The 26,023-nt window shown below is 38.4% G+C and overlaps 2 protein-coding genes across 3 annotated transcripts in view; both read left to right on the forward strand.

The window, feature by feature from the left end:
- LOC118622255 (DNA repair protein complementing XP-G cells) overlaps nt 1-1,634 on the forward strand; it is a 56,410-nt gene extending 54,776 nt beyond the window's left edge. For both annotated transcript variants that reach the window (XM_036249617.1, XM_036249616.1), the window contains one exon: nt 975-1,634. In XM_036249617.1, the coding sequence (XP_036105510.1) occupies nt 975-1,556 (582 nt within the window). In that variant the 3' untranslated portion in view covers nt 1,557-1,634. The remainder of the gene's footprint in view (nt 1-974) is intronic.
- Nucleotides 1,635-6,470: 4,836 nt separating this feature from the next.
- On the forward strand, nt 6,471-24,409 carry METTL21C (methyltransferase like 21C). Its single transcript, XM_036249618.1, has 5 exons — nt 6,471-6,893; nt 7,875-7,967; nt 20,464-20,630; nt 21,316-21,433; nt 23,688-24,409. The coding sequence occupies exons 2-5, from the start codon at nt 7,901-7,903 to the stop codon at nt 24,089-24,091; spliced, it is 756 nt and encodes a 251-aa protein (XP_036105511.1). The 5' UTR covers nt 6,471-6,893; nt 7,875-7,900; the 3' UTR covers nt 24,092-24,409.
- The last annotated feature ends 1,614 nt before the right edge of the window (nt 24,410-26,023 follow it).

Genomic DNA, 26,023 nt, shown 5'->3' on the forward strand with positions numbered 1-26,023 from the left:
TGATACATAAATGCATTTTGATATATCTAACTCCCCCATCTTGTATGTAAGATTTTTTTCTGTGTATTGCATAATTTTCATAATTTTAAATGACCAGTTTACATTTTATCAGGGATTTAACTTCATTGGTTTAGTTCACTTAGTGGAATCATTTTTAGGTTTTCATAAATAATGTTGCAGTGTACATTGGGCATATAACTTTCCCAAATATAACTAGTTTAAAAGAATGTCTTCTTAAAAGGAAACTTGTTGATCAAAAAGCATGAATATTTTTATGACTCTTAATATATAATACTGTAAATTTGCCTCCTAAAAGTTTTCTGTAGTAATAATCTTTTCTTTTTTTTATCCTCCCCCAAGGACATTTTTCCATTTTTTATTCAGAGAGGGAGGGAGGGAGGGAAAGAGAGAGGGAGAGAGAAAGAGAGAGAGAAAGAGAAACATCGACGTGAAAGGGACACATCGAGTGGCTGCCACCCACACGACCCAACCAGAGCCCGGGACAAACTGCAACTGAGGTACATGCCCTTAGTGGGAACTGAACCCGGGTTTCTCGGGACCGCAGGCCAATGCTCTAACTGCTGAGCCAAACCGGCCAGGGCAGTAATAATATTTTCAAAAGAAGGAGATAATATAATTTAGGAACAGACTCTGTGAGATTTTGTTCCTCCAAAAGATGATGATATATTTGGCTATTATTATAAAATGAACTTTCTTTGAGTGCCTAGGAAGGGAATTCTTATTTGACATGTGGACAGAGGAGTTAGTTGACAGAGGTGATGCAACTACTACATTAAGTATAACCTTGAAAGTAAAATTTACTGTTACTTATTTGAGAGAGAACTGACTTTTGGGAGATAATAAATTAGTATTCTCTGAAGAATCATTTAATGCTAGTGATCGAGGTGCAACTCTCAGATTTGCTTCAGAAACTCTACTTGTCTGATTTATTATTATTTTATTTTATTTTTTAGACCCAGCTCCGAATTGATTCTTTCTTTAGATTAGCTCAGCAGGAGAAACAAGATGCTAAGGGTATTAAGAGCCAGAGACTTAACAGAGCTGTGACATGTATGCTGAGAAAAGAAAGAGAAGAAGCAGCTTCTGTTGCCATGGAGAAAGAATTTGGGTTCCCTGATAAGGCAAAAGGTAAGACCCAGAAGAGAAGCATAGCAAATAAATCGAAAGAGTCATCAAGCCTGAAAAGAACGAGGCTTTCGGATTCTAAACAAGAGAGTACGTGCGGTGGGTTTGTGGGGGAAGCCTACCTCGTTCAGTCACCTGATGCGTCCTCGAGTGAGGATGCTGAGGATGCTGAGTGCTTGTCTTTAATGAACACGCAGCAGGGACTAGCAGCTGGAGAGGCAAAAGTCATCTCTTCAGGTTTGCAGAACACAGTGAAACCTGATCCTGGAGGGGACGAAGCTGCCACTACCAGCAGCTCTAGTGACGAAGACAGAGAGAAAACAAAACCAGTCCTGGTGACTGCCAGATCTGTGTTTGGGAAGAAAAGGGGGAGACTGGGAAGCTCAAGAAGAAGAAAGAGAAAAGCCTAGTTTAAACATGTATTCTCTATAATTGGGTACAACTTATATTTTGTAATAAATTTGTTGTGAGGTAATAAAATTAAATGTATGCACAATCTTTGTATTTAGTGTGTGGTTTTTAAAAATATGGATGCTTGACATATATTTATTTTTCAATGTTACCTTTTTCTAGTGTTTTTTAACCTCATTGACTATTTCCTTGCATTCACAGACTTTGTTCATCTTTCTGTTATCATACAATGTCTGATGCTTTCTGACGACATTACAGAGAAGGAAAAAAGGTTTATATTGATCAGCACTCACTCTCAATACACATCCCTCTGACTTTCCAACCTAGATGAGGAGAAAAATATCCTTATTTCTCCTTTCACAGCAGTGGTAGTTATACCCAGCTCCATAGAGTCTTGTTCCCCACTGCTTCCCATTTTCCCTCAGGGTCCACTTAAAGGAACAGCAAGAGGGAATGCACCTCACTGCTGCAGCGTACTTGAAGACTATGTCTGCAGTGATTAGGAAATGTAAATGGGGTGCGTGATTCCACCTGTGAGTGTTAGCTGAATGGGAACTCTGTGCCATGATGTTCTGCTTTTAAAATACTTTGGTTTTCCCAAGCTGACTTCTGTGTAAATGTTGGGGGGAGGGGGGTGGCTCAAGGCTGTAGTTGAAGCCGTCTGTGTAGGTGGGTTAACTTTATGAGTGGCTTCCAGAGGTTGATTATTTATTTATTTATTTTTATCCTCACCCAAGGACATTTTTCCATTTTTCGTTCAGGTAGAGTGGGAGGGAGAGAGAGGAACAGATAGAGAGAGAGAAACATCGATGTGAAAGGAATACACTGAGTGGCTGCCACCCGCACGACCCATCAGGGCCGGGGACAAACACCGAGGTACGTGCCCTTAGCGGGAACCGAACCCGGGTCTCTCAGGACCGCAGGCTGACGCTCTAACCGCTGAGCCAAACCGGCCAGGGCCAGAGGTTGATTATTGTTAACAGAGAGGTCCAGCCAAAGTTAACTTGTGATTCCTCTGCTGAGACCTCTCACAATAAAACAACTCCTGACGTGCTGGATGATTAGAGTTAAGAACAGTCTGAGGATAGAATTACCAATTACTTTGAGCATGGGTTCTTTGGCCTTTGGGTTCTGTCTTCCCAAATCTGTGTCTTTTCTGGCGTTTTGGTGTTTCCATCTTTCCTAATTTCCTTCCCTCAGTCTTCAAATAGTTGAAAATCTTCACCAATGAAAATCAAATACAAATAAATACTTTTCAGTAATCTTTGAGTGATTTCCTGGATGTTTTTTATAGGCTCTCGTTTATGTTTACTTTTCAGCCCAACTCCCGAAATATTTGGACTACAGCTACTGTTTTTCTTTGCTCTTTATTCTTTCCAATTTAAAACGTCTCCTGCTTTTCAGTCTTCTCTAGCGGCCTTCTTCTCAAGTCAACAGGGACTTGCATGTAGATAAACTCAAGTCTTAATGCTTTTCTCTGGAGTTACTTGAAGCAGAACACTTTTGGGGGAGAGGGGGGAACTTTACTTTTTAAGTTGTTCCCAAAGCTACTTATAATAGGGAGTTTTCCACATTGTGTTTGTACGTAGGATAATACTAGTTTTGCTAAAGAAATTAATTTTGTTGCCTTTGATCAATAATTTGCATTTGTTTTATACTGTAATAGCTGGCTTGAAGGCTAAGCTGCTGTAACACGGAGATGTTCATAAACAGTGACCTGGATAAGCTGGATCATTATCTTTTCCTCAATGGTCTGGCGCATCTGAGCTGGTAATGCCGTTGTGTACCATGAGTCATTCAGGTCTCAGGTTCAGCCACTACCTGGGCTCCTATCTTATTTGAGTAGTCTCTATTGGTTTGCCGTTACATCTCCATTTCTAACCTGCTGGAAGAGGAAAGAGCCAAAGTTCAGGACAACCAGAACATTTTCTGTTAAAGGTGACTAGGAAAGTCACTTTTACTCCTTTTCCGTAGACCTGAACTGAGCATAGTGCTACAAATACTAAAAAATGCCATTTCTATTTGAGCCTTGTACCCAGGAAGAGGGGGGGAAAAGCGATGTGCAAGACTATTAGTAGCTTATGCCATATGTATAGTATTAAAAAAAATTTTTTTCCCCTTTATTGATTTTAGAGAGAGAAGAGAGGTGTGTGTGTGTGTGTGTGTGTGGGGGGGGAACAGCAATGAGAAGAGAACATTTGTCGGTCAGCTCCCACATGCCTCCCACTGGGGATCAGGCCCACAACCTGGGCATGTGTCCTGACGGTGAATTGAACTGACGACCTCTTGGTGCATGGGTTGATGCTCAACCACAGTATTTATAGGACAGTTTGATATTATATCCTTTTTTTCCCCTCTTAACCCTGTGACCAAGGTATATCCTTTTACAAGGGAAGAACTTATTTTAGAGATGCTAACCAGCTTTACCAGATTCACCCATCTAGTACGAAAACGTATCCTGAACCCAAATCTTCCAACTTGAAATTCAGGGTGCTGTTTTACCTATTTAAAAAATTGCCTGTTTAAAACAAACAGCAGCAAAGCAAATTTATCATTATTCATAGCAAGGTGGTATATCTATAACTTATTTAGGATAATGGCCATCGTATACAGTTTTTATAAAATTATCTTTCAGCTCATTAATATTTTCATTAGCTGTCTCTACATTTGCTGTTAAAGAGCTCATCTATTGAGCACTTTATTTCATTTATTATATTTTTAGTTTTATTTGACTTAATTTTATAGATTCCAGTTTCCAGGTGTAATTCTTATCATCAATTTTTGAACATTTTAATCACCATTACTTTGGAATCTGTGTCAAACAATTCCAATATCTGAGTTATCTCTGTCTTTGTATGGCTAGTAAATTTTGACTGAATGTTGGACATTGTGCATTAAAACTTGTAGATATTCTGTATCTTCCTCTAGAGAGGACTACAGAAGGTTTTCTGGCAGGGAGCAGAGGGTAAGATCACATCACTCTGATCTGAACTGAGTGACTTCAAGTCTACTTTGCAGCTTTTGCAAGACTCCCTCTTCCAGTCACTCCCAACCCCTGCCCCACTTTCTAAAACGTTTTCAAGGGGGCACCAACTCACAGCCAGGTGTTTTCTTTTGAGCTTTGCTTTTACCAACTTGATGCTTAGACAATTAGCCTCTTACCCTAAACATCTTACTGAGGAAATACCTTGAGAGGCATAGCAGGCTTACTTTTCTGTCCCTTTCTGGGATCTTGGACCTCCCCACCCCCACTCCCCAGTTTCTGGGTGCCTTGCCAGCTCCAAACACTTATTTTGTCTTCCCAGTTCTGTGTGATTGCCTAAAATCCTGCTGACATCCTTCCACATTGTCCTCTCTTTGGCTTCTCAGCCTCTTTACAACAATAATCAACTGAAGTATGGAGTTCTTGTCTGTCTGAGCTGCTCTCTGATGCCTTCTAGTGAGAGAGAGAGAAAGAGAAAGAGTTTAAAATCTGCTTTTCTAATTCTCAATATGAATAGAGCTAGCTATAAGCTACATAAGGCTGGAGGCAGAAGTCTGTGTACTTTAAACAGTGCAATATAATTAAAATAATTATTGTCATGTCAGTTTAGATCACTGATTTTCAAACTGCTGTGCTGCAAGAATTTTTAAAACATGCAATACTTGACCAGTCAGGGACATTGACCTCTTTTCACTTAGATTGTCAAATAAAAAATGACAATAGCCAACACAACAATAGCTTTCTGGTGTGAATGAATCAAAATTATACCTACTATTTTTGTCAGATAGGCAAAAAATATATATTTTTTGGTGTGCCACAGAATTTTAGTAATTCGTTTATGTATGCCGTGGGATGAAAAAGGTTGAAAATCGCTGGTTTAGATAGTTTAGGGATGCTGCCTCTTAAGAAATCCAACAATGAAGTTTCATAGTCTTAAATTTATCCTTGAAAAATACAAGTGATTTTTATGCACCAAATGAGTCTTTATTCTTGTTTTAAGAAGAGCCAAAAAGAGGCAGTATCCTCTGCCTAGAATTAATAGCCGATGAATAAGTTTAAATTGTTTAGGATTTTGCAGGTCCAGAATGTTAAAATTCACCTAGCATATTCATCCCATAGATACATATTATATGCCTCTTATAACCCTGTTTTATAGATGAGGAGCCTTGAAACATATTAAATAAATGCCTAAAGTCACAAGCTGATTATTGGCAGGAATGACCAAAATTGGGATCCCAGACCTCTAGTTCTGTTCAATATATCAACATGACCTCAGTTAAACTTTGTGTAACTTATGGAATGTGAAGTATTTCTCAGGAGCTGTATTCACACTCCTGAGTTTGTTTAATTTCACAACATTGCTTGATTTTGTTATCTATAATAAATTACTACTAAGGATATTTTCATTAAGAATAGAACTACCATATAATTAAATAAATCAGATGGAAGAGGACAAAATCATGATTTCACTTATGTGGAATATAAAACAAAAAGTAACAAATGAACCAACAAAATAGAAACAAACTCAGAGACAATAGAATGGTGGTTACCAGAGAGGAAAGGGGGTTGGGGGAACAGTGAAGTGGGCTAAGCGGGTCAAATACAGGGTCACAGAAGGAAACGACTTCAGGGGTGAGCATGCAAGAGTGTACAGCTGTTGATTTTTAATGCACACCCCAAAATTATCCTATTAACCAAACTTAACCCCAATATAACTTTAAAAAGATACTTTCAGTGAGCAGGGACATTTCTGTGTACTCTTAAATGCCACTTGCATCCCACGTGCAGGTGGACAGAGCCCTCAGCCTTCCTATTCTGAGTAGGACGGAAGCCTGGTAATTTGATGCCTGCGTCCAGAGCACAGCTTCACACGTTCAAAAACATTCTGGTGTGGTTGTCTGATTCTAAAAACGATGCTTGCACCCAGACAGTTGACACGAAAAATACGTGGCCTCTGTCTCTCAGAACGTCATAACTGAAGAGTCTTAAATAACTCTTGGCATCAAAATTAAAAAATGGACAGCTTCACCCGAATAATCTTCAGTCACTTGCAAGAGCGGTTTATATTCACCTATGAACTCTAGCTGTATTCATGAGACACGCACATGGACTATTCCTGCTGTTCTTCAGGCCCCTCATTCATGGGCATTCCAACCTCACCGCTGTATAACCCGAGGCTCTGAGCTGCAGCTGCCAGGATCCTTCTCCCTTCTGCGAGGACGTTGCCAGCGTGTACAGTAGCAAACTGCGAGCTTTGGTGCTGCTTTTCAGGTACCATCAGAGGTCTCATCAACAAAACAAAAGTTGTGGATGATACATTTTAACCTTCCAGAAATTCAGCTAACTCCTGTAGGTATGTCCAGACTTAACATTTAGTACAAGTTGACCTTCAGGCAGACTCATATAACAAAGACCGCTCTCTTGAATGGAAGAGAAACGAAACTGGGAACAAAATGCATGATCACTTTTGGTATTGTTTAACCATGTGACCGCAGGGATGTAATTTAACCTTTGTCTTTTCCTCATTTGCAAACTGTAGGGGAAATAATTTGTCTTCTAACTTACCGTAAAGAAAAATGTGGCTCTGAAAAATGTTTTGGGATCCTTGGAAGTAAGGAGTGCTATATAAAGTCATGGTTGTATAGTGATTATTATGACTCAGATTTCAGATATAAGACATCAAATTGTTGTTTTCCAAAGTTGGATAAAACCTTGTTTAAGCTTATTCACATGATATGCTCTATTTGAGCAGCATAAAATACTTTAATTTCTTCAGTTTTAAATATGTTTGCTGAGATGGTATGGATTCTTTAAATTAGAAGCACTGAAAGACCATTTGGCAGTAGGGCTATTTGACACGGGTGCATGCTAATGACGCTTTGATGGGAACAATGTGAACTCTGAATGTATTGCTATGTAGAAGCTTTATTTTAGATTAATACTATGGTTTTTACTACACTGAATAGAACCCACTTTCTTCCAGTGCTTTAATTACCTCTTTTTGGATTGCTATATAACTAGTAATATAAAGACCATGTCTTTCTTTGTGATAGCTGACATTGTTTCTGGTGAACAATGTGTTTTCTTTCTCCAGTAGCTTCTAAAATTTCTACTCCAAAGCCTTTGTTTGAATTTTGATTTGTCCTGGAAAAATTGTGTCCCCATGGTATTCCTTAAAGCATGATTTTTTAATATATAATTTTTAAATATATGATATAAGGAATGCTTTAAGGGTATTCCTTAAAGTATTTCCCTGCCATATTTGAAGTTAAACTTCATTATTTGAATATAAAAGCACTCCATACATGTTAATTGCTACCATTTGATATTTCAGTGTATTATTTGCCTAGTTTTTAAGAAATGATCAAGAAAACAACATATAGTCATCCATTAGTTCATCGGTTAATGGATACAGAAGCTCAAAAAGGTAAAAATTTTATGTTTCTTTATGTAATTTGACTAATTGCAAGATGACAAACAATAGAATATAAAGCCTTACCTTTTCAGTATTTATTAATGTCTTAAATGGAGCTAGGACTTTTATCAATTGCATATTATATCTTGGCTTTTGATTGCTAACCTGTAAATATTTCTAATACTGTTTTTATGTTTACTTCTATATCTATGGTCCTGATATGTTAGAGATAATTTTGAAGACAATAAATTAAATATATATACTTACTAAATATTTATTTTTTTAATCTGCAAAAGTGGAATAATTTCCCCCAAGTGCTATGCCCATGATTGTGATCTCAGTTATTTCATTTCAGATAAGCAGATTGTAAGAGAGATGAGAAGTCTTATGTAAAACTACATGTTTTTACTAATGCTTGGATAAAAGATGATTTTAGACTATAAAAACACTTCTAGCATTTCTTTATGGTCCCTCTGAGGTATTAGTTAGAGACAAATACATAATTTAATTTGACCTCTTGGGAAAGGAGAATTTAAGTTTGAATTCTACTACCAGTGTAATTATTTGAAATGGGGCCACCATTTTTACATCATATTAAATAGTGTGACTTTGCCTGGATTACATAATATAACTATCCCCACTATTTTGAGATAAAAAGTGAAGACATACACTCTTGACATAGACTAGAAGGATTATCACCATGTTTTTGTAGTATACATTTTTTATTTAGGCTTCTTTTTCTCTCTCCTTTAGCCACACACTGTGGATGTTTTCTAAGAACTATAGTCCTATTTTTTTTTCTTTTTTCTTTTTCAAGGCATACCAGTTGGCCCCTTCCTAGGTGAGCATCTTTCTAGGCCACAAAATCTGGGTGTATGCCCAGTGTTGACAACCTGTGGGGCTTAAACACTAATGGTTTTACTGTAGTGATTTTTGCAAACCTAAACATGTAAAGTTATAATCACATAGAGAATCCAGCCATTTAGATGATTTGAATGAAGAAGCAAATTTCTGTGTGGTTTATGAATACAGTTACATCATCATCAACAATGCTTCTGTGTATGATAATTTGGCAAATTACAAAGGAACAAAAGAAGTTCAAGGTAATGTTGAGGCAGAACTAGTATTAAAATATTTTGCAACATGAATGATCACACCCCATAACCATCTCCATAGCCAATTAAAGCTTTAAACACATGTCCACAGCACAGTGCTAAGGGGATTAAGTGTATGTTGTTGGGGTGGAGTCAGAGGGCATTTTGTTGGAAAGACTTTCACTAACCAGAGGAACACTCAGTTCTCAAGTACTAAAGGATGTTGATTTGTCCTGTACTAACTCTTTTATACTTAGTATCTTGTACGTGGAAAGGCTGGAGCAAACCCATAGCCCAGTTCTTCTATTTCAATGGTGACCTGAAGATCCTAGAATTACAAAATGTCACTTCGTTATAGTACACAGATTAAAGTTAGGACTATGGTGGATGCTAAAAATTCCTCTGTAGTTTCTAATGCTAGATTATAATCTAAACTGTTTAAAACCTCCTCCACATTATTTCAAATGTTTTTTGTTGTCTACCTCTTGCCAAGAGGCACTTCTCCAGTTGTTGGCGCTGGTAGCACTGTGTATAAACTCGTGGTATGCTCCTTAGGATCTGCACCTTTGGAGTGGGTTCATCCCAAGCCAAGGCTCAGTGATTCCTGTGCACAGCAACTCCTAAATGTGTCCCCTCCCCAAGCCTTTACTTGATGTCCTACATTCTGCCTTCTGTCAGCTTGGCTCCTTCAAGAAAACAGATGCAAAAATGGGATTAACTATTCAAGAGCTCTTACTGGGAGAAATGTTTGTGGAGGGTAAAGAAGGAATAGAAGTAATCAGGGAGACCTTCAGACCATGATGCAGGTCTGATACCTGTGTGAGAGAAGAGAGAAGAGGTTGGGTAGGAAGAGCCTCAGATGGCAACACAGTTCTGAGAAAGTCTGACAGGCTGACAGGGAGTCCCTGAGCAGAAGCTGTTCACTAGACGAGTGTCATCTATGGACTGGGAATGGGCTGGCTCTAGCAGGCAGCCCTGGAGGAAGCCTGGCCTCCGAGGAGCCCAGGGGACAGCAGCTGGCGCTGTTGTTAGCTATGCTCCCCAGAGCAGGCTCTCTTTTTTTTAACCCTCACAGGAGGATATATTTCCATTGATTTTCTAGATAGGGTGGATGGGAGTGGGAGGGAGAGAGAGAGAGAGAAACATCAATGTGAGAGAGATATAGATTGGCTGCCTCCCACACAACCCTAACTGGGGCCAGGGATCGAACCTGCAACCAGGTACATGCCCTTGATCAGGAATCAAACCTGCAACCCTCCGGTCTGCAGGCTGACACTCTAACTGCTGAGCCAAATGAGTTAGGGTGGGTTCTCTTTTTTTAAATCCTTACCAGAGGATATGCCTATTGATTTTTTAGAGAGAGGGAGAAGCATCAATATGAGAGAGAAGCATTGATTGGTTGCCTCCTGTGCACTCCCCTCTGGTTGAACCCACAATCTTGGTGTATTAGGACAATGCTCCAATCAATTAACCCATCTGGTCAGGGCCATAGCAGCTTCTCTTAATCTGAGTGGCATACATACCTCTGTGGCTGGCACTTCATGCCACTATTTTTTTAAAAAAATATGCATTAAAAAATCATTTTTCTTTGCCCATTTACCTCTCCACCTATATTTTCTATCTCAGTTTATGGTAACATCATTTCCCTGGCTATCCAGAAACCTGGAATCATACTAGTCTTTCCCCTTTCTTCATACCCTTCATTATTAAATCTCATTGATTTTACCTCGTCACCTGTTTGCAGCATCAGCCTTCTCCTCTTGATTATTATAACTACCTTTTAACTGGCTGTCCCCCCCGGGCTTGCACCCTCCCCCCATTTCTTTATTCTCTCTAGTTCTTTCTCCATAGCCTGAATGGTCTTTAAAAAATTCACATCTTGCTACATTTGCCTTCCATTGAAAAATTTTCAGTGCCTCATTATTTCTTATAGGATAAAGTTAAGACTTCTTAGCATGACATAAAGTGTTTTATCTCATGTTACTACCATGACTTATCCTACATTCTAGTTCTCAAAGTTTCCCAAATTGGAAACTTGGTCAAGAGTCTTTTTGCCAGAGGGCTTTTGACATGTTGTTTCCTATGACATGTATTGCCCTCTCTAAATTGACTCACAAAGTCATAATCATCGAGGCTCGGGTCATTCTTATTTTTTACCCTCACCTGAGGACAGTTTTGTATTTATCTTCAGTTAGAGCTGGAAGGAGAGAGGGAGGAAGAGAGAGAGAGAAACATCGATGTGAGAGAGACACATTGAGTGGTCACCACCCACATGACCCCAACAGGGCCAGGGACAAACTGCAACCGAGGTACATGCACTTAGCAGGAACCAAACCCGGGTCTCTCTGGTCCACAGGCCGACACTAACTGCTGAGCCAAACTGGCCAGGGCTGGTCATTCTTTCTTGAACTCTCTGAGACACGGAACTTTCTCTTTTTATTAAATTTTTTTTTCTTTATTGATTTTAGAGAAAGAGGAAGGAAGAGGGAGAGAGAGATAGAAACATCGATGAGAGAGAACATCAATTGGCTGCCTCCTGCACGCCTCTCACTAGGGATTGGGCCCACAACCTGTGCATGTGCCCTGACTGGGTATTGAACCGGCAACATCTTGGTGCATGAGTCAATTCTCAACCACTGAGACACACTGGCTGGGCTCTCTTTATATTTTTGAGTTAATTAATTGAGTCTCTATTATAGCACTGATATGCTTCTCTCTCCTTGTATTCATAGTGCCCAGGTACTCAATAATTCAGTGAATTAATGAATTAGGTATAAGCGAGGCCTATTTGCGGGACTTAAAATTTGCTCATTAGTGATGATTTTGTCTTTCTGGTCACCAGTCTGTTTAATCTTTTCAGGACCAAGTATAATATATTACTTAGTGAAATCATATAAAAATCTTTCACAAGGATCTTCATAAATCTGTAATAGAGTTGGATTAATGGGTAGTATGGCTTTTAGAAGCAATGTTGCCTTAATGTATGAAGAAGAAAGTTTTATTTGAGTAATTTTATTGCTATTTAAGAAACATATCAAACTATAGTCTGAAGCAGTATGTTTAATAAACTCGTTAGAGAACCATCACACCTATGATTTCTGAAGTGAGAATCATTCATCAAGACATTTTACATGTTTTAAAATAACCTGAGTAAGTATATGCTAAATAAGTCTAATAAGTTTCCCACATATTGAATAAAAAATAACTTAAATATAACAATCTGTCTCAGGGGTCTTCAAAAGTAAGGTTTAAATGTCAAGTCTGAGTGTCTCCCCTTCCCTGAGGGGAGGTCTTCTGCTACTTCACAGCTCCCAAATCCGCGCTTGGCTCCTGGATCCAGTGCTGCTGCCTTAGTTCAGACACTTCCATCTTTTGCCTAGATTATTGTATCAGTCTTCTAATTAGCTTCTCACTTAGCCTTCAGCTGCTGCTGCCAGAGGTAAGTTTTTAAATATCAATTGTGATCATGTTACTTTTTGTTCCAATGATCTTTATTGACTCCTCCTCGCCCTGTAGAACAGAGGTCAGCATTGCCCGCAGATCTGATCTCAACTTGCTCCTTCAGGCTTATTTTCTACAACACCCCAACATGCACCAGCTCCCCAGAATCTGATGGCTTTCCAAGCTTGTCTCCAGAGTTGGTGGATGTTCCTTGCCTTTGCTTCTTCCCTTCTCTGTCTGGCAGCCTTCTTCATCTCCCCAATTTAGCTCAACTGTCCCCATTAGAATGCTTCTCTAGCCCTGGCCAGTTTGGCTCAGCGGTTAGAGCGTCGGCCTGCGGTCCGGAGAGACCCGGGTTCGGTTCCCGCTAAGGGCACGTACTTCGGTTGCAGTTTGTCCCCGGCCCTGGTTGGTCGTGCGGGTGGCAGCCACTCGATGTGTCCTTTCACGTCGATGTTTCTGTCTGTCTCTCCCTTCCTCTCCCTCCCTCCCACTCTGTACAAAAAATGGAAAAATATCCTCGGGTGAGGATTAAAAAAAAAAAAGAATGCTTCTCTAACCTGACCAATCAGTGATGCTTACCGTCTTACATCGATGTTTTTATCTCTCTTTCTCTCCCTTCCTCTCTCTCTAAAAAAATCAATAAAAATATATTTTAAAAAGTTACAGCCTCTGTACATTCTCGAAATTAAGCAGACTTATAGACAAAAAAATAGTTTTTGAAATCCCAGAAATTAGTTTCAACATACGGGCCCAAGACCTTGACATTATTGAGGCATTCAGAATTCTCTTTCAGGTTAGCCTGTGACCATTTACTAATCTGAAAATATCTTTAACATTTTTTTCTTTTTAATCTCTAGATATTTCTTAAGAAGCAATGACATTCATCTTTGAATAGAAGATTCAACTGAATGACAGTCTCTTTCATTTAGTTGAGGGGTTTTTACTTTAAATTTTGCTGACAGGTTTCATGACAGCCCTCTAATGGAAGCTGAAATTCACTTGTCATAGCTATTAAGGATTTTTTTTTTTTTTTGGTGTATTTCTGTGATCCGACCCTTCCATTTATTATTGTTGTTACTGACCTTAAAAGCATAAAAGAGAAAAATACAGACAGACCCTCTATTTTTGAAGACTTGCTGCAATTCAGCCTTGGAAGTCAGTTCTCTTTTGAATTTTCCTCTTAAGAGAATCATCATCATAATGTGGCAAAATCTTGCTAATTTTCACTTCATAATTAATTCTCAGGAGAACAAGAACACCTGGTAGATTTTATTCACTATCAGCAAAGATTTTGGAGCAGGAAATGGTGTTAAGATGTGTTTTTTTAATATCAAAAAGCATTAAAATAGATAAGCTCAAGATAGCAACATAGTTGTAATACTGTCTTGATTATGTTTTATTTACAATCTGTTTTAATATTTATGTTTCAATATTAAATTCATTAATAAAATAATACTCTAAGATTATAGTACATAGTTTTTATCTAAAGGTACAAATATCAGGAGTATTTTGCTTTTTATATAAGAAAGCCAACATTCATCATTTTGTGTAACTACGAGATTTTAGTAGTTTGTCCTGGGGCCTGAGTGCTAGGTACCAAGGACAGAATATGTGTGGAAAAGTTATTCTTCAGAAATGTACATGAAATTTCATTGCATGATAATGCTGTTATCTTTTTGAGGCAGTTCCTCTTCAAAACATAATTAAAATCCAAAGAATATCTACTCACTTACTAATCTTCTCAAGATTCAATCCCTTATTCAACAGTAACTATGCAATTCAAGGGGTCACGTTTTTTGTATATTACGTTTGGATCATAGATTTTTCCATTTTACAACGACAAGGCAACTCTAGGGATTCCCTACACTAGTGCAGCTATTTTCATTAGATTCCAGTTCAGAGGGTCTTGTCCTCAACCTTGAAATGGGTAGTGATATTGTTAAAACTTAATATCAAATATGTCTTTTGGTTTAAATTAATAACTACTATTAACATTATGTCAAATCTTTAAATAAAAGTTAATGCTGAAAAACAGCAGTCAGGGTTTTAAGGTGGAAATAATTGTGTATGTGTGTATATTTGCTTTTAAAATCTCACATATCTAGACAAATTATTTTAAGCAGCCAAGTTTAGTATATTTTGGTTTCTTCGTATAAATTATGCTAATTTTTATGAGTGTTAGCTTCTTATGGAATGGCTGTGATGGTCATATAGTATGTAAATACAGAAGAGAATGTTGATATAAAACATTGTCATTTAAATTTTAATTCAACATGATAATGCTTTCTATATAATATGTGGTCATCATAGGTGTATAACTAACTTATAATTACCATCAAATGGGTAGAATTGTGCTCTTTTAGAATGGGTATGCAATTAATAATGGTTATTGTTTCATGAAATCTCTTTGAAGATTATTTTGGGGTATAAGTAATCTTTGTTTATAATAATATATTCACACACATATATATATTTCAAATCTCATTTTCTTATAAAAATAAAGATATGGCCATTCTTAAAAAGAAATAACTAGCTCTTTATGTAGACAACAGTAAGAAAATAGCAATTATTTGTTATTACAGTGTAGTTTTTAGAAGAAAAGCAGTAATCTGGCCAACTAACCTTTAAAAGAAAGTGTAAAGTCAGAGATGTCAGTTTGTAGCAGTAAATATTCACTAGAAAACTTTTTATATCAAAGATTGGAACTTTAGGAGATGCTCCTGGGATTTAGTGTACTCAAACATCTATTAATCCCTGATACCTTAGGTGACTTGTCAAAGAAGTGCTGCATTTACAAGGGTCTGCAAGGAGGCCCAAGAGGGCATATTCAGCTAAAGGTCAAGGAAGCAATTAATGTTCTCTGCTTTTCCCTAAAGAACTTCCACAGCAAACATTGCACCCTCCACACCCTATCTTAGCAAGGCAAGTGAATGTAGTGAAATGAAAGTTGAAGTTCAAATAAAAACATATCACTAATATTATTTGGTTCTTACAACTCTTCCTGAATGTGAATGCATGCCATTGTTTAAGGAGAAGGATCGTAAATATATTAGAAGAGGGGGCTCTAGCTGAAGAATATCAATTTTCATCTCTTTGTTTTCTGTGCATCTCTGCCAAGAGTCAATGTTTGCGGTGCGGGTAGAGTAGGTGGTAGATTGGGCCCTTCCGTAGTGTGTAGTGAAGTTGGAGTTCTTTGGGGGACTACTTGACTTTGCATGGCTCCTAAGCAGGACTCTATTAAGGGACCACAGAGTTAGGACAGGAAATCATCTATGAATTTCCCAGGCTGATGGGGGTTCTGTGCTTTCCTGTGACCTGCATTGTAACACTGTTCGTACAGCGTTGTGTTGTCCGTTTGCATGTCTCTCTTTGCACATCTGTCAGCTCCACCAACACAAGGACTATCTCCTTGAATTTTTTCATTCTCAGTCACTGGACAGTGTGTAGGGTTTAGTAAGTGCTCAGTGAATACTTGTTAATGAATAAATAAATGATTTTCTTAGTGTGTCATTTGGAACACATCTCTTCGGCCTACTGATGAATCATACTCTCCATTCACTCCCTTTCCTTCCCAAGTCTGATATCTCTCTCCCCGCCCCTACTACTGGCTTCCTTTTGCCTACTTTTATTTACTTTCTCTCCTATACTTCCTTAGCACATTGTATCTTTGTGATAGCACTTCTCCACATTATGGCATGTAGATATTTCATTGAATCGGGGAAATTAAGTTGTACAATGGCCCTAGCCCAGCTAGACCAAACACTAGTCTGATGTTTCCCTAATATCTTGAAACAATACTCTTCTGGTTTCTGTTTGATAGCTTCTGGGGACTAATTACTTACTTCCTTCTGAGGCAAGCCATTTTATTTTTGAAAAGGTGTGATTTTTTAGAAGAATGTTTAAAATCTGCTTTATTGTAATCCACCCCCCCTTGGGTCCATATTCTGCTCTCTGGGAACATACCACACACACACACCCCTATCTCTTCTATGTGCTACTCCTATAAATTTGTGTAAACTCTTGTGCTCCCTCAGATTGTTTTCTCTTTATAATGAAAATGCTGATCTTCCCAAACTGTCCTCATATGGCGGAATGTCAAGATTTCTCCCCTCCCATCTCCGCCAGTTTCTCAGTGGCCCTCTGAAATGGGGCTTTCCAAACTACAAATGTGACCACTTTCAAATAGAAAAGAACCTTTATCTCCCTCATTTAAAAATTATATTGTTAATAAGGCCTGAGTGTATTAGCTATTTTGATAGTTGTATTTTACTTTAGACTCATGTTGAACTTGTAGCCAATTAAATTTATATATATTTTCCTCTCCACAAATAGGTCAGCCTGAATGTGGACTTTACATTTGTCTAATCCACTGGTACAGCCAGCTCATCAAGATATTTTGTATCACATTTAGTTTTCTACTATAATTCCCCATTACACTCACATCATTTGAATATTTGATCACACTCTTTTTTTTTTTTTTATGAATTATTTATTTTTTTGTTACAGATATTTTACCTTTTTACCCCATTGGCACCCCCCACCCCACCCCACCTCTGCCCCGTCCCCGGCTTAGTTGTCCATGTCCATTGGTCATGCATACATGCATATAAGTTCTGTGGTTTATCTCTTCCCCCCCACCCCCAACCCCCCCACCCCCTCTTCTGAGGGATGTCAGTCTGTGCCCTACTTCCATGTTCCAGGGTCTACTGTATTCCTCAGACTGTTATGTTCATTATATTCCGTATATAAGTGAGATCATGTGCTATTTGTCTTTTTCTGCTTGGCTTCTTTCACTTAGGATGATACTTTCCAGGTCCCTCCATGTCGTCTCAAAGGATAAGAGATCTTTCTTTCTTACCGCTGCATAGTACTCCATTGTGTATATGTACCACAGCTTTTTGATCCATTCGTCTACTGGTGGACACTTGGGCTGTTTCCAGATCTTAGCTATTGTAAATAGTGCTGCTATGAACATGGGGGTACATATATTCTTCCTGATTGGTGTTTCAGGCTTCTTAGGGTATATTCCCAGCAGTGGGATCACTGGGTCAAATGGAAGTTCAATTTTTAATTTTTTGAGGTAGCACCATATTGTTTTCCATAGCGGCTGCACCAGTCTGCATTCCCACCAGCAGTGTATTAGAGTCCCCTTTTCTCCACACCCTCGCCAACACTTGTTGTTTGATGATTTGTTGATGGCGGCCATTCTGACAGGTGTGAGGTGATACCTCGTTGTTTTAATTTACATCTCTCTGATGATTAGTGATGTTGAGCATTTCTTCATATGTCTTTTGGCCATTTGTATGTCCTGTTTGGAGAGATGTCTATTCAGCTCCTCTGCCCATTTTTTAATTGGGTTCTTTGTCTTCCTTTTGTGGAGTTGTATGAGCACTCTATATATATTGGAAATTAACCCCTTATCTGTTGATCACACTCTTAATATTATCAGTCAAACCAGTAACAAAATGTCAGTCAGAGCAAAGCTGTAAACACCCATTTATTAGAAAGATCTATCCAGGTGGACATCAAAGCCAAGTACTTAGAGGATATTATGGAAAAATTAACAACCAATTTAGAGTTTCTTCTTGGGGAAGTCATGAGGTACTACATGTATTACTGAAGTTCAGACAACTGTGTCTAGGCATTTCTACTTTTCCTGAGGGTAGGGACCGTGTCGGTCTGGCTAAGGGCTGTCTTCCCATCATCTAGCACAAAGCCTGGCACATAGCAGGCCTTCAAGGCATACAGCTTTGTTGAAAAAGTAAATGGAAGAATCAAGAAAAAAATGTTCTGGCTTAAGTCTAAGAATGAATCTTTTCTGCCTATCTGTTTCTCTTTTAAAGAATTATCAAATTTTTCCTGTTCTTGGTTTCATAACACTATTTCTTTTTTATGCTCAAAGGTTAATCTTTATTTTCTACCTCCTCTCTTTTTTTTTTAATCCTCATCTGAGGACATTTTTTTATTTTTTGTTCAGACAGAGTGGAAGAGAAAGAGAGGGAGAGAGAAAGAAACATTGACGCAAAAGGGACACATCGAGTGGTTGCCACACACACGACCCAACCAGGGCCGGGGACAAACTGCAACTGAGATCCGTGCCCTTAGCGCGAACCTAACCCGGATCTCTCTGAACCGCAGGCCAATGCTCTGCTGAGCCACACCGGCCAGGGCTATTTTCTACCTTCTCTGCTGAAGAGAATGAAGCCTGGATTCATTAGTATTGAGTTGGGGGAGGTGGCAAAGAACAAAGACAAGACAATGGATTTTAAGGGTTGGTGTAAGAAATAGTTTCCCTATCAATAGAAATCATATATTAGATAAACACATACTTCCTTTATAAAGCCTTCCCTGAATAACCTCCATCACAGTGATTTCTCCCTTCTTTTTTTTTTTTTTTGTTCAGGTAGAGAGGAAGATAGAGAGAGAGAAACATCGACGTGAAAGGGACACATCGAGTGGCTGCCACCCACATGACCAACCAGGGCCAGGGACAAACCGCAACCGAGGCACACGCCCTTAGCGGGAACCGAACCCGGGTCTCTCTGGACCGCAGGCCGATGCTCTAATCGCTGAGCCAAACCGGCCAGGGCGATTTCTCCCTTCTTTATTTAACTATATAATCCCCCCCATGCATTATTGAGGTATGATTATATAAATTTAAGATGTACAACTTCACGCATCGTGAAATGAATACTATAATCAAGCTGGCATATCCATCACCTCACATAGTTACCATTTCCGTTTTTTGTGGTAAACATACTTACCATCTACTTTCTTAGTAAATTTCAAGTATACAATACATTATTATTAACTATAATTACCAAGGTGTACATTAGACCTCCAGAACTTAATCATCTTGCATAACTGAAACTTTGTACCCTTGACCAACATCTCATTTCCCACACCTCCCAGCCCCTGTCAACCACCATTCTACTCTCTGCTTATACGAGTGTGGGATTTTCAGTTGTACAATTCAGGGTCACACAATCTTGTTTTATCATTTAGTTTTATAACCAAAATATTATAAAAGCTACAATAATAATTTATTGAGCCCCATGTAATAGTAGACAAGGTGCTGAGTGCTTAACATGCATAATCTTATTTAAATCTCCTAACACTTTTTGATGTATTTTTTTCTGCCTTTTACAAATAAGAAATTGAAGGCTCAGAGAGAGATGTATATCTTGCTCCATAAATAGTTTAAAATTCTTTGTGACTATTAGGTTTCTTTTATAAAATTTTATTTTTTTTAATATTTTGATTTTTTTTTCTTTATTAATTTTTAGAGAGAGAGGAAGGGAGAGGGAGAAAGAGATAGAAACATTGAAGAGAGAGTTTCGATTGGCAGCCTCCTGCATGTCCCCCACTGAAGATTGGGCCAATTTGAATAGTTGGACTCTTTTTTTACAAAAAGAAAGAGAGAGAGAGAGGAAGGGAGAGCAAAAGAGACATGGGAACATTGTTGAGAGAGAACATGGATAGGTTGCCTCCTGCATGCCCCCACTGGTGATCGGGCCCATAACCTGGGCATGTGCCCTGACCAGGAATCGAACTGGGGACCTCTTGGTGCACGGGTTGATGCCCAAGCACTGAGCCAAACCGGCCGGGCGAATAGTTGGATTCTTATATCTCATCACCAACATTTCTTTTGTTCTAGATGAACATATTGGGTTGCCTTAAAATATATTGCTTTAAAAAACTATACAAACATTGGTTTCACATAACATTGCAGGAATAGACAGTGGTCATTTCAACTTCAATAAAATCAGGAAGATGTTGCCATCCGAATATATGAAATGTTACCTTATATCATGAATCATTTTCAAATAGTTTACCTTATAGTACCTTGCAGCTAAAGTCAATGAATGTTCAACTTAGAATAAGTAGAAACATGGCATTTCCATCAGGTTCTCCTTTTTCATAGTTTCACGGACACAACCGTAACAATCGCCTTTTTCTTTCCCTTTCAGAGGACAGAGAAGACGATGATGACAAGACAGTGGTTGAAGAGATCATGGCAAGATGTTTTTTTCCAGCTCTACTGACAACCACCTCCTGGGAGGGCTTTCATTTTGTTGGTCATGAGATTCGAATTACTGAAGCCATGGATTGTTATGGTGCTGTCGTTTGGCCATCGGTATAATTTCATAAAACATTTGCTACATTGCAGTTATTTTTAGTCAGTTTTGTTCATTATTTTGTACTATTTGGAAAAAAAAAAATGGGTTCCATAGTTCAATTTTTTTTTTTTTTTTTACCTTAAATAACAGTAAAATTTAGAAATCATGAAATTGGGAAAATGCTTTCACCAATTAATTCTACTTCTGACATGCAGGATTAATAAAAAAAATATTGTTTACACCTTGAGTTTTTTGTGACCCTAAGAGTTTAGAATAGTGAACATTTTATTTTCAATTTAACTGGCTCCATTTGAGATAAATAATTATAATGGAATTTAATTTACCAGTGTCAACATGGTATTAATTGTCCCATGAAGGGTGCAGACCCTTCACCACTATCTACTCTAACCCCACGCACTTCTTTGAAATGATTATTAGAAATTGCCTTCTTTAGAGATAATCAAACCTAAGCAACTGAACTTCTTATTTTTAGTTGTCTCTTTTCTCCACAACAAACCCCAAAGACTTTTTCTAGCCTAAATGTTGAGTCACTAGAGGATGTACTTCTGTTGATAATTTTCTGTAGTGATATCTATGTATATATATCAAAGCATTAGTGGGATATTTATTTAATAGAGTTCATGCATTCTCTTATTACTGGCCAAGCACTGTTTTGTTTTTGTTTTTATTTTTAACTCATAGGCCCTTGTTCTATGCTATTTTCTGGAAACAAATGTAAAGCAGTATAATATGGTTGACAAAAATGTGATTGAAATTGGAGCTGGAACAGGACTTGTCTCCATTGTGGCAAGTTTACTTGGTAAGTAGGTATTTTTGATTGAATGGGGTTTGAACTATTTAGTGATCAGATATTATTATCTGCTCTTACTATCTAGTGTACTGTGACCTGGGCTTATTTTTAACTTCTTAATTGTTGAATGCTCTTCCTCAAGAAACTATCAATTTTAAAGTCACCTTTCTGGCTTCTTCCAGAATTTTCTGTGAAGTTGTATTAATTCCTCTCATGGAATGCTAAGTCACAAATGTATTCTAACATGGAGGTGCAATTAAGTATCCTGGCTCCTAGAGGAGATATGTGAAACACTAAGTACAGACAGAATCTACTGCTGCTGACTCTGACTTCTTCATTTACATTTTAGCCCATTTTAACATTTCCATGTAGTCATATATTTCTTAGGGGTTTTGAAGTCCTATGCTTTTTTGAAAAAGCCCCTGTTAGAATAGAGAACTATTAGAAACCATGTATAAATCATGTCTGCTTCTAATTTTATGTATTTGCCCTTGAATTTATTTTCTCAGTTCATTTTCAGTCTTCTTTTACAATCTCTTGTTCTCTCATCAGAATTTTCTTTTCCAACTAAATGTGCGATGGTCTCCATGCATGCCTCAGCTTGCTCCATTTTGGTCTTTTTGTTGTTGTTGCTATAGGTTTCATTGCCTTAATTGAGCTGCCTTTTCTGATGTGTGCTACCCAAATATGTATCGATTTCCTTGATCTTCAGAAGTGCACACCTGCCACTCTAAAATCTTGAGAAGAATTCAAGATTTAGCAATTTACATCTTTCTAAACACTGGGAAACTATAGGACCCTTGAAGTTCCCCCAAATATATACACATATTTAATTTCTCTGACCTGATCTTGCATTCCAAAGCCACCATTACATTTTGTATGGATAGAGTCTAAGGTGCTTTTGATCTTATACCTGAAGGCTTCCCTATTGAGAAGCAGAATTTGTGTTTGGGAAGTCATTTGTTTCATTAAAAAGAATTATCCTTTTGGTATGCTTGTATGTCTGGACACAAATATCAAAAGATTGAAGCTTTCTTTAGTCAGCATTCAAAAAGTGATGGTGTTTGCCTCTGTAGACATAAAGATATTAATAGTCAGATATTTTATATTCACTGTAAGTAGGAGTGTATTCCTTATCTTGGGATTTTAAAAAGATTTGTTGAAAATGATAGAGCCACCCATATTAGAGTCGAAGATTCATATTTCTGTGATTCTAAAATGATGTGCATATTTTCCCTCCCATTTTAATGTTTTCCACAAAATACAATTAATAGCCAGGGAAACTTGCCACTGGGGCTAAGGAATGGGTTCTAAACTGCTCTGGGCTGAACTAGACTTTTCTTCCAGTTCTGCTTTCCCATTGCTTGCTCGAGAATGTTCTTTTTCTGATGATGTGAAAATGACCAATCCTAGATTTATTTACAAATAATTTTCAGGCTCTGCTGTGGCTTAAAGTTTACATTAAGGGACACATTTGATTGGTTATTAGTTGCTACAATTTTACCCCTTCTAATTTTCTCCTGAAAATGACCACCACTATTCACTGTTAACTCAGAAATAGTTTATGTGTTCTTCATCTGAGCATTCTGTTCTGCATCTGTGATCTCGGGCTGTATGTGCACTATATGCATGGTGTGGCTAGGTTTTAAATATCTTTTGATGGGAAGACTCACACTTAAAATGGGGTCAAGCTGAAACTTGAACATAAACATGTATGTCAAGATACTGTCCATGCATTGCCATTGAAAATCTTCTTTCCTTCCCCCACTTCTCATACTTGAGTACTTTCTATTCAACAATAGGATGCCCAGTGTTATATACACTTGTTCAGTCTCACAGGGCCGGGGCTCAGAATTCTTCTAGGGAAGAACCTGGTCATCTTTCAACAGTGACTTCTGAGTGTGCAGTAAGAGTACCAAATATTTTGACTTTCCCTTTCTCTTGATTATTTTTTTCTTTGCATGTAGTAGATAAATAGAAAACAAGAACAGCAACAAAACGCAAAACAAAGAAAAAATCAGGAGAACAGGAAAATACAATGGAGTGCAAAACTAGCATGGGGATCTAATTTTTTTTTTTTTAATGGGAGGCATAAAGCTGCCCTAACAACCCCTTTGAAAGGGATTTCTCTGCTGTGTGTACTGACCAGTTTTTTCCTCGGGACTAGCAGTTGTGCAGAATTGCAAAATGCATGTTGGCTTGAAACCTGATTGTTTGCTTTATCCCATGAGGGTAACTTTTCCTACTGCCCTTTGCTTCACAGGTGCACATGTGACTGCCACAGATTTACCTGAATTACTTGGAAACCTGCAATATAATATATCCCGAAACACTAAAATGAAATGTAAGCATTTGCCTCAGGTTAAAGAACTCTCCTGGGGCATAGCTTTAGACAAGAACTTCCCGAGGTCTTCCAACAATTTTGATTATATCCTGGCGGCTGATGTTGTCTATGCTCATCCTTTCCTGGAAGAACTCCTCATTACCTTCGACCATCTGTGCAAAGACACTACTATCATCCTCTGGGTCATGAAATTCAGGTTAGAGAAAGAAAATAAATTTATAGATAGATTTAAGGAGTTGTTTGACCTGGAGGAGATTTCTAGTTTCCCTAGCCTGCATATTAAGTTGTATAAAGCTCTAAGGAAAAATCGAAGGAGTGCATGATATCCTCGAAGGAGGGCTTGGAAAGCAAAGGCAGTATCTAGTAGATTATGACTTTACAGAAGACCCTGGATAATCTGATGTAGCACTGACATCCCCACGGGGGAAAACACATACACGCACACACACGCATGTGCGCGCTACACCCCAGATAGGGATTTTCCAAGATGTAGCATGTGGGTCTGAAAGATGGCAAAGCATACTCTGTGGTTATTGGTTAGGACAATGTCTGCCTTTTAAAATCCCTCCCTCCATAGCACCATTTATTATGGTCATTTTAATAAATAGTGCAATTATTATTGTTTTCAATGTATAACTGTAGAACAGTGGTTTTCAAAAATGCTATCTCAAAAATAAGTTTATATTATTCTCTCCTTAGAAGTAAAGAAATGGACTATAGTGGGATGTGCAAATAAATCCGAAAGGGCAGGTACATAACATAATGGTAAATGTTAGATTTTTGAGGTTTCTGTTAGTACCCGCCTATAGGCAGTCTATCATCTCTGCTTGGCAGGGTGGGCCTTCAGCACAACCTCCGCAATTAATCAAGCTTGTGGATCGGAGGTTACAGGCAAGGACATTTCACTCTAGTAAATGAAAAATGAATGGAAGAAACGTAAAAACAGTTGGGATTTTGGAGGAGTTATTGTTTTATTTTTAAGCCAAGTGTAGTTATTTTTCTTTTATCACAGAAACAGAAATAAATATTCAAAACTTTGGGTTGAAAATACACATAAAAAGATTTAGGCTCTAATCTCAAATAACCAGACAAATGGCTGTTTTGAAAGTCTAAAGTTCTTCTGATGAGCACGTATAGATCTAGATATTTGAAATCCTATGTGATTTTTTTCACATGGGCCTTAAGAGATTAGAATAAGTCTGAAGTAATTAAAGTCAGTGCAAGGAGAGCAAAAATTAAAACTTTGTACCATGTTACAAGAGTGTATTGGTTGGTAACTACTCTTCAGTGTCCCCAGGAATGTCTGCTAGGCTATCACTGTGCCCTCCAGTTGATACTTGCTCTCTCCTAAACCCAACCCTTGCTGCTTTGCTGGAGATTCTCAGTCCACTCAGGGTTGACTAAAGATTAAAAAGATGATTTCCTAGGACCTTGATTTGTAAGCCTGGATGCCAGTATGCTCCCGGTGGATTCTTTAGTATGTGCACTTCATAGGGCCCTCTCTCAATAATTCTCAGTATTTACATGGCCCTTGATAGTTGTCACCGCCTGTTTCATACATGATCATTTAGTCCTCACAACCATTCTAAGAAGTATACATAATGTATTATCCCTACTCACAGGTAAAGAAACTGAGGCTGGGAGCAGTGAAGGCACTAGCCTCAGGCCCCCAGCAGCGGAGCAGCGGTGATGGGGCGCTCAGGCCGGGCCTACTTGAGCCCAGAGCCTGTGTTCTTTACCACTGTACTTACGGCCTTTATGTATTTAAAACAGTAATTTTTACTCATTTTTAAATGAATAAAGTCATTTCTTCAAAATGAAATCAATACCCAGAAAGGTAAGTAAATACATTAGGAAATGATGAGAACTGTTCCTCCTTAAATCTTTTTCTCTTCTCCTGCCGTAAGTGGATAGTCAGTGTAGGCCCGTGGAAGGTGACATTTAAGCAAAGCTGGAAGTTGGTGAGAAGAGTAGAAGGCAGATACCTGGGGAAGTGTGCTCCAGGCCGAAGGACCAGCCATGCTAGGGCTGTAAGGCAGGAGCATGCCAATCCTCAAACACCAAAGCCAGGGTGCTTGGAGCTGGGAGACCGGTCGGATATGGCCTCACAGAGGCTGTAGGGGCTGGACTGTGTCAGATCCTTGTTGCAGCCTGGATTCTTGGAAGCAGACTTCAGAGGTAGAATTTGGCGTGCAGGTCTTTTATTAGAGACTGCCTTTGGGATCAGACCTGTGGAAAGGAGTGGAAGCAAGTAG

The sequence above is a fragment of the Molossus molossus genome, unplaced genomic scaffold, assembly GCF_014108415.1.
Source record: "Molossus molossus isolate mMolMol1 unplaced genomic scaffold, mMolMol1.p scaffold_m16_p_9, whole genome shotgun sequence".
NCBI lineage: Eukaryota > Metazoa > Chordata > Mammalia > Chiroptera > Molossidae > Molossus > Molossus molossus.

Coding starts and splice junctions, on each gene's coding strand:
- METTL21C (XM_036249618.1), top strand. CDS start 7,901: ATGATCAAGAAAACAACATATAGTCATCCATTAGTTCATCGGTTAATG. Junction 20,631..21,315: donor GTGCTGTCGTTTGGCCATCG/GTATAATTTCAT, acceptor TTTAACTCATAG/GCCCTTGTTCTATGCTATTT. Junction 21,434..23,687: donor CATTGTGGCAAGTTTACTTG/GTAAGTAGGTAT, acceptor TTTGCTTCACAG/GTGCACATGTGACTGCCACA.